The 15,594-nt window shown below is 32.3% G+C and overlaps 1 protein-coding gene and 1 pseudogene across 1 annotated transcript; both read right to left on the bottom strand.

Annotated features, from left to right (window-relative positions):
* On the bottom strand, nt 1,669-2,656 carry LOC109836252 (annotated as a pseudogene).
* On the bottom strand, nt 7,643-14,936 carry LOC109836378 (guanine nucleotide-binding protein-like NSN1). Its single transcript, XM_020404263.1, has 10 exons — nt 14,830-14,936; nt 14,690-14,729; nt 14,360-14,604; nt 13,640-13,736; nt 13,331-13,504; nt 12,920-13,137; nt 11,640-11,904; nt 9,885-10,064; nt 9,600-9,811; nt 7,643-8,276 (listed from the first exon to the last, which is right to left on the bottom strand). The coding sequence occupies exons 2-10, from the start codon at nt 14,706-14,708 to the stop codon at nt 7,935-7,937; spliced, it is 1,752 nt and encodes a 583-aa protein (XP_020259852.1). The 5' UTR covers nt 14,709-14,729; nt 14,830-14,936; the 3' UTR covers nt 7,643-7,934.

Genomic DNA, 15,594 nt, shown 5'->3' with positions numbered 1-15,594 from the left:
GCCGCCGACGTCGCCGCCGCGGTGCACGAGTCACGTGGCGAGGTCAGGGATATCACGTGAGCGATGCAGCTCTCTGGTAGCGTATCCATTTTGGGGGAGGTTCGAGTTTTGCTTCTCTCTCTCTCTCTCTCTCCCCCTCCCTCTAATGGTGGGCGTTCTGAGTTGTTATTTATAAGCGAAGATTAGAGAGATAGTTAATTATTTATTAATTAACTAATTAGAGTCAATCCTCATTGTGTAAATTCCACACAACCCCTCGACTTTGGGGTGTGTTTGCATAGAACCCCTCTACATTTGAAACTATTAGAGAAACCTGTATTTAGAAAGTGTAGCAGAAGGAATGATACTATAGGGTCGAGCTAGATTGCTATTAATAGCATCAAACATATTGATGCTATTAGAACCATCGAAGACAAAATTTTAACATATGTTACACATATATTATATGTCGTCAAAATCAATGTTTTTTTTTGTAAGGTTGCTTAAATTTTTGCTCCTTAATTGATAGCTAAACACAAGGAAGTTTCTTCAGAATTCATTTGCAAGTAGTTCATGCTTATTACATCATATCCAACGGTTTAGATTTCTTCAATTTCTGAATCCGACTTTTAAGTTTTACTTGATAGTATCCGCAAATTGAATACTATTGATACTAGGGTAGCTCAACCCATATACTAGTACTAGTTTCAGGCCCGTGCGATGCACGGATTTGTTTAATATAAAAAAATTAATGTAGCAAAAGAATGCAAAGTAAAACAGTAATAATATATAAGTAATTAGAAATGATACAACCTAAGTTGCATATATAGTTTGAAAAATTAGAAAGTTTAGAAAACTTGAATCAGTTTAAGATCATATATAGTTTAAAAAATGTAATTGTGTAAAAACAGTATTCAGAAATATGACGGGAGCTATTTTATTATTTAGAAGGTAGAAAAAATTCAAAATTAAAGTGAAATGTCAAAAAAGTACCAAAAATGGGTAAACTTAAAAAAAATTAAAAAAACGAAAGGTTTGGAAAAATGTAAACATGGGAAGATAATTTTTGAACATTTTGTGCGAGTCATATCAATATTTAAACCGTTATAACTTTCCAAAGAAATTGGTAAAATAAAAGTATAATGTCAAAAAACAAAGAAAATATAATACCTATCATATAAGGGGTGTATGACATCTACCTGACGAAAATAAGAGACAATGTAATACCTAAATCAAATAAAGTCAGTGTAAGAAAATTGTATATGATTGTAATTTAAGAACATCATTAAACCATAAGAATACAACATAAGAAGTACTCAATTAGTTAAATAAAATGTAACTTTCACATACTCTATATAAACATAAGAAAGAACAAAAATATTGAAGTGAAATGCATTGCCATTGGAGAAAAATAACAAAACATAATATAAGAGAAATACATTCTAATAAGATTATATTGAGTTCATCACTTACCAATAGTAAAGATAAATAAAGAAACAAACAGATCTGAAACAGAAAAATATAATTATATAGAAAGAAAAGAAAAATACACTTGTATTCAATAAGATACATGAATTGAAAAATAAAATTTTAGTTTGTCAAACATGCACCACTACATACACGTAATGCTATAATAAAAGGATACAAAAATATCCAATGAGAATCTTCTTTAATGACTGGAATATAAACCTATTTCACTTGGTCATAACTTGCCAATTCTGTAGCATTTATTATAGCATTACATGCAACATTAGGGCCAATCCAAGTCCGCAGAGCACAAACTCCTTCCTAACATTTTGAAATCTTTGACAACTTCAGTAAAATAACATGATTGAAAAAGGTAGAATTAATTGGAGTTCAATATAAAACCTGTCTGACTATAGTAGAGTAAGCATTCGGAGCTCCTAAACAACGTCTTGGTACACCTGTTGGAAGCTTTCCTTCAGCTTGAAGTCGTACTTTCACCAAATCAGTTGGATTAGCGACTGTTATTGCTATAGCACATATTTGAAAATTATAACATAAACATGTTATAAAATTGTCAGGAGTAGCCCAAAGAAGAAATCTTACCTTAGAAATTAAAAAAACTCAACAAACATGTTATAAAATTGTCAGGAGTAGCCCAAAGAAGAAATCTTACCTTAGAAATTAAAAAAACTCAAATGTAAATTGGTCAAACAAGAAATCTTACCTTAGAAATTAAAAAAACTCAAATGTAAATTGGTCAAACAGATGCAGTTTCACTGACACAGACATTATGAATTAAACTATAAAATGGACCTAGACCTACCAGTTGTAAGGCCAACAAGTATTTTCTTGGTTAGAGGAATATCTCCAACGAAATTCTCACAAACATACAAGGATTTAACCTAACAAAAGAGCCAACAACTAACAATTAAGGAATACAAATATCAAGCAAATTCCCATTTGATAAATAGTATAAGCTTATCGGCTCATACAGTCCAATCCGTAGGCCTCCAAATACACATTGACGATGTAATCCTGGCACAATACCTTTTCAAAGTGCTGCCATGCCTTCTTCTCTAGCAATTGTAGATACATTGCCTAACATGTCTCTGTATTTTGGTAAAGTCGCTACATCTCTTGAAACCGCTTTCTTTTGAAGCTGAAGCCTGACTTTTGCAGTGTACAAAGGAATGGTGCAAATCTTGAACATGAATTTATTCAAAAATCTACTAATTAATCTCAAACTACTACAAAACTAATTCTCTTGTTCAAAAACTAAGAAATATATTTTATAACCTAATTTCAGCAATAATTAGAATCTAAATTTTTTTAAGCAAGTCACAGGAAGAGTACATTAAACTTGATAGAGGCAAAAACTCAAAACACCTCACACTTGGAAATAATAACACAAAAATAGCCTCACACTTGGAAAACCAAAGGAAATGTTCTCACAATTGGAAAAACCAAACCAATGCCCACACATTTGGGAAAACCCCAAACGAAAAAAAAAACACTAACAAATAACCATTTTGGAGTCAAGTGTGTGTTGCGTGCACCAAGATACTACTGATACTATGTGGTAATTCTAAAAAGACAACAAAAGAATCATATCAATTATCAAATTATTAATCCGCTTATCTACACAAGACAACAAAGTTTTGATCTATGAAAAGCCATCATCATCAAACTGGGCTTATTGAAATCAGTAGTAGTAAAGACAGATAAGAAGAAGGACTAAAATTGCCAACCAAAATAGTAGGGTAGTAAAGACAGATAAGAAGAAGGACTAAAATTGCCAACCAAAATAGTAGGTGGTTTGATGGAGTATGTGAAACAAATCATATTTCTAACCTAATATAAAATAGTAGGTGGTTTGATGGAGTATGTGAAACAAATCATATTTCTAACCTAATATTGTCAAGTGGCTTGTGAGTAACTTATATGAAAGAATGTCATATTCAAGATAGGAACCGAATGTTTGGGCATCCTCCAACAACTTAGTTAAGATAGGGGTATGCATAACATTGGAGTAATAATTATTTATTTGTGTCGCTAAATGACACTTTATTAGTTCTTGAGTTCCTCTAAGCTTATCATAATTAGTGGTAGAAAAAGACTTTGCATAATTCCATCAGAAGGCAAGCTAAAAATGAAAAGAAAAACTCAAAGGGTACTAATATAAAGTATAATACAAAGCATGACAGATTATTCCCACCACTGAGAAGATCATATCTACTTAAAATCGTATAGAAGAAGCAAAGCTGGGGCCAGATAGTTGTATCTATCTATTTTTGTAAAATAAGTACATAGATCTGCAAGGAATATAACAGAAATTGCTAGCTATGAACAAAGTAAAACCTTATCTCAGATAAATATGCTAAAATTAATTAAATTTGTTTAGAAACCACAAGAACAGAGTGTTACTGATCAATTTTGAGTATTCATAAAATGAAATTGACATAATTTTAGCTTGTTAGAACTTTACTGATCAATTTTGAGCATTCATAAAATTCTACAAATATTAATTCTCCATGCACATAAGTTTCCTCCTAAAAGACAAAAATGCAAAAGAAGAAATTACCAAGTGGTGTGTGCAAGGATAAGAGTTTTTAGTAATAGATATAGATTAATGATCTTGGAAGTTGAAGAAAATGTGTCATTGAATATTAAAAAGATTTTTTTTTTAAAAGAAGAAATTACCAAGTGGTGTGTGCAAGGATAAGAGTTTTTAGTAATAGATATAAATTATGAATCTCAAACGACTTTCGTAGTAAAATAAAATAAGGAAATAATTCGATAAGTACCGCAACTAGTAGCTTTAGACTCGTTGTTTATAAGTGAAAACAAAATAAGGAAATAATTATTAACTATTAAAAATTAATTGTTTTGTGGCATGTGAAGGGCGCAATACGCTGTTTTAAAATATTGGATAAATGCAACTTCTTCTAATTGCTGATTCCATTTCTTGTACGAAGGGGACAGATTAGGGGGTAGCTATCCACGTGTACCAAAGAAAATTCACATATTGGTAGGTGCATGTTATTATTATTATTATTATTTGTGTTTTAGTGAAAGTTGCAGTATATTTTTGAATGTTGAATTCTCAGTGAAATTTGATTCACGCCGTTTCACTAATATTGACATGTGCTGATATATTTGTTTGTTTGCTTCCTTAGCGTGCTTGATGAAGCACCTATTTTATGTTCATCTTTAATTTGACCTCTTACATGACTACGATTAATTTATAGATTTTTATCCCGCAAAAAATCTTAAACCATTTATCTATACCACATATAAAAAAGGATTGGGCTGTTAAAACTTTTGATTGCCTCCTTTACCCTTCCAAAATTTGATAATTCACAATAATGCCTTAAAATTTATTCAATTCATTCTATTTATTACAGTACTATAATTATTCTTAAAATAAACATGAGAACTAATACTAAAAACTAAATATATATTATAATTTTAATCGTAAATTTTATTCAATTCATTCTATTTCTTACACTATAATTATTCTTGCACTAAACATAAGAACTGATATATTATAAGTTTTACCAATATTAGTGTTATGTTTAATAAGATAAATATTTCACTTTAGATATTAGATATTACACAATAAATATACAATTATAATATATAAGATAATAATATCATAACTTATATTTATAAATTATACCATAATTTATGATAATTAAATATTTAATTAAACATCTAACATCTAATCCAATGCTATATAATATATTGATATGTGCATCTGATGTGTAAGGAATACCAATATAAATGTTAACCTCTTGGTGTAGTCTAGAAATAACGTATAAATTATCATAATATATATTATTAACTATTGCGATATACTTATCATAGTATTTGGATACAATGTAATTCTAAGCATGCAGAATTCTAAGCAGTGTGGGAAACTATTACATTTGCTCTTGACGTTAGATGAGGAAAGATAATTTTTAAAGAAGATGAGGATGCAGTAATTAGAGATATCCGTAATGGGTTGGAGCAACACTCAATTTTTGGACACTTTGTGGATGATATTCAACGATGTTGCACATGACTTGAGGAATGAGTTTTTTTAGATAGTTCATCAATGGAGAATATAACGGCTCATGTGTTGGTCCGAAGAGCTAAGAAAATTAATGATTTTGTGGTATTGCAAGACTAACCATCATTTTTACACAATGTTTACAATCTGATCAGGAGCAATGTTAATCCTCATTCTTTTGTTGTGCTTCTGGGTTTTTTAGTTAGTTGTGATGTATCTTAATATATTTTTTTGTGAAAAAACTATTTGCAATACAATGATTGAATCCTAGCTAATGAAGTAATTTATGACATCTTCTCTTGTAAACCCACAAATAATGCATTTAATATGAATTTTATTGAGAAAATGAATCTATAATTAAAGGATTCATGTATATTCTCTTACTGGCTAATCAAATTCTCTTCATTAATTATGCACTAATAATTTTACGACTTGTCTACTTTCATAAACGTTCCACTTAGACAAGAGTTGCATAAAATTATGTTATATATGGATTCTCAAATGCACAAAAGGAAACACTAAAAGAGTCAAAAGAAAAAGAATGGAGGAAGCGAGAATTTTAACAGTGGAATCAGTTCCTCGATTATAGTAACCAGGACACATTGCAGTCAATAAGATTTTACAGACGATAATTAAGAGAGAAAATTGTATTGTTTTTTTAGTTAACGAACAGATCTGCAACCGATTTCACCTCTAATTCATGAAAAAAAATATCAATAAGTTATACATGTATGCAATTTCGTGGAGAGAAAAAACTAATATAAATGCCAATAAATCCATGGCGAGTGGGTGGCTGGAGGATCTGTTTGAGACCTCTTCGTTATTCTTAGAAAAAAAGTCATGGGCGAGTGCAATGTGAGATGACCTTCAAATGTATCCATTGGCGAGTGGGTGGCTAGAGGCTCTGTTTGAGTCCTCTTCGTTGTTCTTAGAAAAAAAAATCATGGGCGAGTGCAATGTGAGATGACCTTCAAATGTGTTTTAGTCTCATATCATTACTTAATATGCATCACGTGCAAAGCACATGTTGAGTACTAGTATTTTAAAACATGACCACTATTGTTGTTATGGGTATTGTTTTTATGCAAAACCCCTGATATTATCGGTTGTTTTTGTAACATTTTCACCTTTGACGTTGGAATCGTCTACCAAGCGAAGATAATCTCTAATGACTTGTACTTACGTTAGTAGAAGTCTTGTAGTCCAGTCTACAAAATTGACATGAATCGTTGGTGAAAATTTCAAAGTAAATCTTGGCAGTCTCGGATGCTGACTGGCGTCTGCATGTTTACTAACAAGTTCAAAATAATCCTGGGGTAGAAGGAACTGGGTTTCTCTGCGACTTTCAACTAAAATGTTTTTTGTTTATTTTCAAGTCCCCTTTCTTGACCTGTATAATTTTATTTTGTATTATTGGCTTCAATGACTCAATAATGTAAGTAGGGGTGGAAATGAACCAAATAATTAATAAATGGTTCGATAATTGTTCGAATAACTATTCGGTCATATTCGATTCGATAGTTCATTTATCACTAAACAAGTATTTTTTTTAGTATTCGAGTTTATTAACGAATAGAATTTAACCAGATGTATATTCGATTCGTTTGTCTATTAAATATTCGTTTAAAATTTGATCACAGCTTATTATTTGTATTATTACACATATGATGTCATATTTTTAACCCACTTACCATTTCTACTTAAGTTTTATATATAGATTTTAAGACTTAAATAATCTTAAATCTGTTTTCTAATTAAAATTTTGATTTAAATATATATACATCATATATTATAAAGAAATAATTTTTATTTATGAATTTTAATACTATTTGAAAATCAAACTCTTTAGCATAATTTTTATTTATGAATTTTAATACTATTTGAAAATCAAACTCTTTAGCAAAATAAATATACTTTGATTTTCAATAAGTATTCGTGAATATTCATAAATATTTATCAAATACCAAGTATTCGAGTTCGAATTCGAAAAACTAGATATATGAATATTAGAGTCCGCATTCGAATTTGATAATTTTAAACAAATACAAATATGAACACCTTAATATTCAATTCGATCCGATCATTTACCACCCCTAAATGTAAGACAACTAGAACCTCGGATCTATTCAAAGCTTCAGCGCGTTCACAAAACAAGTAAAAATTACAGATCGAAGCATGCAAAATATGAAGTAACAGGATCCATCTCAACGGCATAAAGTAGTAATCAAAAGGTTCTAAAGTAGGCATTCACATAAATACCATGTAAATATGTAAACATGTTTCTTGGTGCCCCAGCCCTACAGTTCTACTCACATAATAAAGGGGTAAAAATAAGAAAAAAAGGAACACGTCAGGATCTCCACAGTACAAAATTGATATCAATCTCATGGTTTTCAACGAGAACAGAGTGCCTTTGCAATTTGCTTTAAATTTTTTAGGCATCTATTTCAACTCCGGCCATAGGCGCCTCTTCAGTAGTTTCATTATCCCCGTCCTTGTCATCCTCATCGACTGTATTAACATCCGAAGTAGAATCCTTCATTTGATAATCCACCTTAAAATCATAGTCAGCGTCCATTTGATTTGCCGAGTTTTTCTTGTTGGCTTTCCTCGATTTCTTCTCGGCTCTTCGTTTGCGTGGATCTAGTATGCCTTCAGCGGTGTATAGCTTGTCATTTTGTTTGCCTTTTGTGGTTGTTTTTGTCTCTATAGGGTCTTTTTCTTCAGAAGCCATCGGTTCATCCATTGGACTTATTTCCTTGTGCTCAGCGTTATCCTGAAATAACCGAGGTTATGTTGATACAATAAGCAAAACACAGAGTCTGTAACTCTCTGTTGGTTACTAAGAGAACTGAAATCTCGCACAAGCTCTTCTGATCTTAAAGATAGAGAACGATGCACCTCATGTACTGCAATGACAATGACACGCTCTGCTGAAAACTGATATCTACACATTTTCAATTTTAAATAGTTCCTCTGATCTTAAAAATAGTGAAATATGCAATTCATCTACTAGAATGACAATGATGTATGTATGACATATATCTACACATTTTTCAATTCTAAATATGCTAGGCAACTTCGAAATTCATAAAAAGTTAATCAGAAGAAAGAATTCATGTATGTATTAAAATGACAATGACATATTTCTACACATTTTCAATTCTAAATATGCTAGCCTGCTTTAAAATTAATTCAATCAGATGAAAAGCCATTAGAAGTTATCAGAGGTCACTAATACAAGTTTTAATTAGAAAGCATTCATGTACTAGAATGACAATAACATGTACAACAATGACATATATCTACACATTTTCTATTCTAAACATACCAGCCAACTTAAAATTTCACAAAACTTTTAATCAGATAAAAAGCCATTAGAAGTTATTAAAGATCATTAATACAAGTTATTCAATTAGAAAGAATTCATGTACTAGAATGTCAATGACATGTACGACAATAACATATATCTATACATTTTCAATTCTAAATATGCTAGCCAACTTTAAAATTCATAAAACTTTAATCAGATATAAAGCTGTTAGAAGTTATTAGAGATCATTAATACAAGTTATTCCATTAGAAAGAATTCATGTACTAGAACGACAATGATATATATCTACACATTTTCAATTCTAGAATCTAAATATGCTAGGCAACTTTTAAATTCATAAAAAATTTAATCAGATGAAAGGTGATTAGAAGTTATTAGAGATCATTACTACAAGTTATTCAATTAAAAAGCATGACCCCAGAAAAGGTGATAACAGCCCAAAGAGACAAGAAAATAAAACTACCCTAGTTAGACCCTCGCATACCCCTTTCCCATTTGAAAAATTCAAGAAATTCATGTAGCATGCAACACTATGTTTGTTTCCAGCCTTCTAGTGTACAATACAATTGAGTTGCCTTAGACATGAGAAAGATGGTTAACAAGCAGGTTTAAACATGAACCTGATAATAATGCTGAATGATGCTGATAGTAATATCTCCAAGAGAAATTATTGTAAACAAGTTTGCTAAAACGAAACTCACAAGTTCGAAATCATGCTTATCAGTTGCTGCTACAGGGAAATATAAAAGCAAATAAGAACATTACCTCCTCTAGCATCTGCTCGTCAAAATTCAGGGGGGAGCCTGGAGGGACTTCAACGTGACGGAAATCTTCAGCAGATGCAAGGCTACCGATGAATGAAGACTCGGTCTTGTAAACCTCATCAATGTCAAACTCTTTGGTAAACTCTGACAAAATAGTTGTCTCCAAATTCACCGCATCCCTTGTAGGAGGAAGTGTATAATATGGAATTTTTCCTTAAAACAAAGTACAAAGAGTTAGAACGGCAGATCAAAATGCAGTTATAATACAAACATTAAGGGCACATACCCTCATTCCAGTCATGCAGCACTATCCTCGCTGCAGCTTCAACATCGATAATACCTCCCTTTTTTAGCTTCCCTCTGACAGTAGCAACCTTCTGAAGAAAGTCGTCTACGGAACTAAAGCTAGGCAACTTGTACAGTGATATCAACCTCTCGGCAGGGCATAGTTTGAGGATCTCCTTAACTGCAATGTTTCATGATCCACAAAGATCAAATTTCGAGTGTAACAAAAAAAAAGTTCATTTATAATCAACAAAGATCAAAATCCAAGTGTAATAAGGCTATGTGTTTACTTCTGGAGATTAAAAGGAATCTCAAAATATACAAAAAAACTTACAAGTTGCAGTTCTAAACCTGAGACAACCTCAAAATCTGGGACATACATCCAAAAATGCACTGTTTTAAAAACCCTCCGCCTAGTCCGCTTAGGCATACGCCTAGGATACCTAGGCCGCCTAACTAGCGCCTAGCACCTAGGCGGTATTTAGGCTGCACATCTAGATTTTACGAGCGTTTAGGGGAGCATTGTCTGCTTACGTGGATTGCACCCTGTAGGCCTTGGTTGTGATTTTATGTGTTGTAGCCTACACATCCTCCAAACTCCATTAACCTCCAAATATGAACACCTCCACTACCTCCTCCAAACTTCAGCAAAACCTCACTGGCCCTCACTTAAAGAAAAAAATCCGCCTAGGCACCGGTCCGGCATCTAAGCTTTCTATAACATTAACATTCACTATCAATTATTGTAATTAAAAATAAAAATAAAAAAACATCTTAAGCTCTAGCATTGTTAATTATTATTTTGGCTATTTAGTATCTAAGTATGCATGATTTATTGCGGAACTAAGATTGCTATCTTTTTTTTGAAAAATTATATATGAATTTAATATATATTTTTATCAATTATTATAATTAAATAATTTAAAAATAGTCAAACGTCTGGACGCACGCCCAGGGGTCTAGGCGCTCGCTCAAACGCCTAGTCTGCCTAACGCCTTCTGTAACATTGTCGAGCTCCTCCGATCTCTGTAACTACTAACAAGATAAAGAGTACTTTTTAAATATCTATTTAAGTTAGTTAACAACAGTAACTTAAACTTAAGAAGTGTAAGTTAAACTTAAGTTTAAGCTAACAGTAAACTTAAGTTTAAGTTTAAGTTAATATTAGGTTTTTTGTTGATGGTAAACTTAAGTTTAAGTAAACAATAAACTTAAGTTAACAATATTTTAGTTAATAGTAAATTTAAGTTTAAGCTTATTGTTAACTTAAACTTAACAGTAACTTATAAGTTAACAGTAATTTGAGTTGAGAATGAGTTTTTCACTGTTGAGATGAACTTATAATTTGAGTTGAGAAATATAAACATACAAAGAGCTATTGTAATTGGTAAACCAAGCAATTTAGTTAATGGTGTTGGTATTTTAGTATTTATGCATATTTGATTGAGTATATATATATTATATATATATATATTCAAGTATCACAATTAAAAAAAAACGCCCAGAATCCGCTTAGGCGCCCGCCTAGGCGACTAAGCGCTGGGCGTCAAGTCCGACGCCTAGAAGCGCCCAATGTTTAATGTAACATTGCAAAAATGACAAAAAAAACTACGAGTTATAGCCACTCAAAAAGGTAAAAGGAGAACCAAATCTCAGAAACTGAGTAGTTATAGGTCAGCCTGGTCAGGCATTTGCCATTCCAAATGGCTAGTATGACTGCCAGAAAGGATTAGTCTGTGTTTTAAACGGATTTTACCTGGAGCAATCGGGTCATCCAGCTTTTCAATTCTTTTGCAGTTGCGGAGGGCTATTGCTGCATCACTCTCACCAGACCTGAGCATTACGACTCCAGGGCAGTCCAATAGCTTGACGTTCTTATCTAATTGAATCTCTTGCATCGATCTTGTCAATCCGGGTGTCGCACCAACATTGGCTACATGAGATCTCTTCAAGCTATTGATCAGACTACTCTTGCCAACATTGGGCAGCCCAACAATACCCACCGTAATTGACACTTTAAGCTGAAAAAAAAGAACAAAGCATTGTAGTTTCATTCATCAACAAAAACTAGATAAAGACCGGCAACATTTGAAAAAATGAACTAATAACAGTTAGGCAACAGCCTAAACTTCAATAGACGTTGTAGAATATCAACCATGCTTCTATATGTGCTAATAAATAAGTTATGGCATTACGTTATCAGGCAACAGAAACAATTAGTTCAATTGACAAACATACCAGAAGCAATGCACCATCTGAACAAAATTAACAAAATCATCATAGTGAATTCAGGTTCCATCGAACTTAAATTCATCAATAAAAACAACAAACTTTCTTCCGGGCCTAAAAGTAGGATCTATGTAAAAATATTAATAAATGTAAAACTACTAAACAGGACTAACCTAGAATTGTTTCGTTAACAACAAACAAAGCTTAGACAAAGTGAACAAGAAAAACAAATAAGCTTCTCCTTCTGAAATTGAAATAACAGTAGATTTAATGCATATGTTCTGGTCAAGTAGATATGTGACCAAATGTTAATAGTCCTTTTTTAATAAAGTATGAGATTCCCAACACTTTTCCACACTTTGCTTAACCAAGCCATCCACCATCCTTCCTATACCCGGATATTGGTTCATCAAAAGCAAGAGCATTTCTATCAGGTTCAAAATAATCGAGGAGCAAGTAAGTTCCAACAGCCATCAATAAAATACAAGAAAAATATTCTCTAACATGAATGCTGAATACTACAAAGAATAACTTCTCTGCAGTTCAACTTAGACTCAAAAATACAATTATTTTGGGGAAGTTGTATGGAAACTTGTTCTCACATAATAAGCTAAAAGACAAGAAACAATCAAGCAAAAGGATCTATAAGTTAAGATACTAAATTTCCCAAAGCATGTACAACAAAAAATTGACAATCAGAAACATCAATATATCATAGGATATGATTAAGATGCCTAAGTCATGCCATATAAGTACTAAAATATCACTCAATTTCATTGTTATTAAAAGACAACCAGTTCAACATACCTCACAACTTCGAGAATAATTCTTTAATAGTTTTATAAGGGTGTCAGCTCCTAGACAATCACTTGTTTGCAGAATTTTGCTTGGTTTTGCCGTCTTCGATGAAGATTTCCACCCTAAATTTGACCTCTGTTCTTGTGTGCTACACTTAAAGGCCACTGCAGGGTGCTCTCCTCTTAGATACTTGAGCCATTTCTCGACAGCCTCCCGAGGAACCAAATCTGTGATTCATACAAAAATATAATTAGGAGCATGAAGATGAACAATATCAGCCCACACATGGAATTATTTAGTTCATATTGAATGTATACATCTTGGAACAATAAGCATGAACCCACTGCACAAATGTTAAAAGGTAATTCAACCTTCAAGATAATTTTTGTACCTAGATAAACGAGGAGAAAAAGTTAATACCTATCTTGTTCAGAAGTAAAACAAGCCTTTTATTTGGATCAGCTTTAAATATCATCTTTTCCATGTCAACACAACGAGTGCCAAGTGGATCTCGTGCATCAAGAACCTCCACGATCACATCTGATGCTTCTATCACTTTAACCAGCTCCTTATAGAAGGCTCTCTCAGAGTGATCTGCAAAATTAACTTTTAGTCAGAGACAGTATCTATTTGAATGACCACTCTCATCAATTAGACAAACCAAATATACCAAAATAAAACATATCAAATGCATGCATTGTAAACGATGTAACTTATATGCTGCAGTACCATGACTTTTTGGTATTGCTGAAGCCTCTTCCTCTATAGTCCTGTTTTCAGACTCAAGATCATCGTTCTCAAGCAAACCCAATTTTCTCTTCTGAGCCTGAAGAACATGAATATCATCATTTAAAATTTGACGAAACCAATTACTAACGCAAAAACCAGAAATTCATCCAAATTTACTGAAGCATGCAAGGTTCTGCTTGAATAACCATCCTAGATTCTCAACCCTTATCCTGCCAGTACCACCATTCTGAAACAACCAGAAGGTGCATATCGAACATAATTATTGCTTATTTAAGTTTGCAGGATAACTAGCAATTAATCAATTTCAAGTAAACCAACATGTCAGAGATGAAAACCTAAGGGATAGAAAATATGGGTACCCGAGCAAATTCACTTCTCTTCTCCGAGCATGAAGATCACAAGTATAATCATTCATAAGTCAATTACTAGTGTGACAAACAAAAATGCTTGCCAATTTACTGAAATACATTTGGTTCAACAAAATAAGCTTCCTAGATTCTTTATGTTGTAATTATCAACATTCTTGGTGTCTTGAGGATAACAATAAAGTGCACAATTACCATTACGAGAATGTGTGAGCTTTAATCGTGACAATTATTTATTTATGTTTGTAGATAAACTAACTACAAAATTAAATTCTATCAATGAAACCAATATCTCTCGAGAAATGAAATTCTTCAGGATAAGAAAGATGGGTACCCTCTCTTTTCTAGCAGCTTTTTTCTGCTCCAATTCCTCCAATTTACGGGCTCTCCGGGCTTCGAGAGCCTTAAGCTCCTCCTCCTTAAAAGGCCAATCATTGGGGATGCCTGGATCCTTCTCAACCTTCTGTTTTCGATTCAATCCAAGCTTCTTTGCTTCCTTCGCCTTCTTCCTATGATGCTCCTTCACTTTCCTTATAATCTTGTGCTTCTTTTTAAGAGATATCCGCTTACTCTTACTCTCTAGATTACAACACAATTCAAACAAAATCAACAAAATGTAACTATGAAACCAAAAAATTGAAATTTTTGGTTGGATAAAACTTACTCTTGCTCTTCTTCACCATTTTTGATTAATTAACGGAACCCTAGAAAATAAAACAACTTACTTTTACAATCTTTTGTGATGAATAATGACTTAGAGAATTAAATTAACTTCAAAAATAAGAAAAATTGATGGGAAAATACCTGTACTTTCGATTAATATGAGGGCAAAACCCTAAGTTCGCCAGAAAAAGGGAAAACGAAGAGAAGATGTCTAGGGTTTAAGAGTGCTTTGGGTGACGGCCGGTATGATGAACCTAAGTCATAAGATAAGAGTACCTAAAAGTGTTTCGATCGACGTAGTTGGATCGGTCAGTTCTTTTAAACCTATAACCCGTTTAATTTTGGGTCCAAACGCGTTGTACCTGACCGGACCCGGTTGTGTTCAATTAAATTAATTAAAGTTAAATATAAAAATGAAAATGAAAAATAGTTAAAAGCATCAGTTATCTACGTCGGGCATGTGCTGTTTGGTACAATTTCCATAAAGAAGAGGGAAAAGAAAAGTACTCAAAATTTAATTTTTTTTGTATTTTTATAAAATTTGTAGGAAAAACTTATAGAACTCAAAAAGTATCATATTTCTTATTTTTTGCTATTTCTTTGTCTCGTTCAAAGTATGAAAAAGTTTCTAACTTTATGGGGTGTTTGCTTATGGTGTTTTATAGAAAAGTTTTGGAAAATGTTTTGACGGTGGCAGTTTCGTAAATAAAAATTTTCTCACAATTTTCATAAACTGTATTTGGTTCAACATTGAATTTACAAAAAAGTTTTCTGTAAAGTTAGAAAACTGTACAATTTTATAAAAATTATTTTCCACTCAAAATGAACTGAAAACACCCAAAAAACTAACACATTATTAATTTATTAAACCTACCCCCTAACCACATTTTCACCCCCACTTCACTT

Source organism: Asparagus officinalis, chromosome 4 (assembly GCF_001876935.1).
Source record: "Asparagus officinalis chromosome 4, Aspof.V1, whole genome shotgun sequence".
NCBI lineage: Eukaryota > Viridiplantae > Streptophyta > Magnoliopsida > Asparagales > Asparagaceae > Asparagus > Asparagus officinalis.
This window is presented reverse-complemented; position numbering and strand designations above follow the sequence as displayed.

Bases quoted from the DNA above. Each gene is read 5' to 3' on its own strand.
- LOC109836378 (XM_020404263.1), bottom strand. The intron at 13,138-13,330 runs GTATTAACTTTT...TATGAATCACAG, and splicing joins TTTACTTCTGAACAAGATAG to ATTTGGTTCCTCGGGAGGCT. The intron at 9,812-9,884 runs GTATGTGCCCTT...CTTTGTTTTAAG, and splicing joins GCTGCATGACTGGAATGAGG to GAAAAATTCCATATTATACA.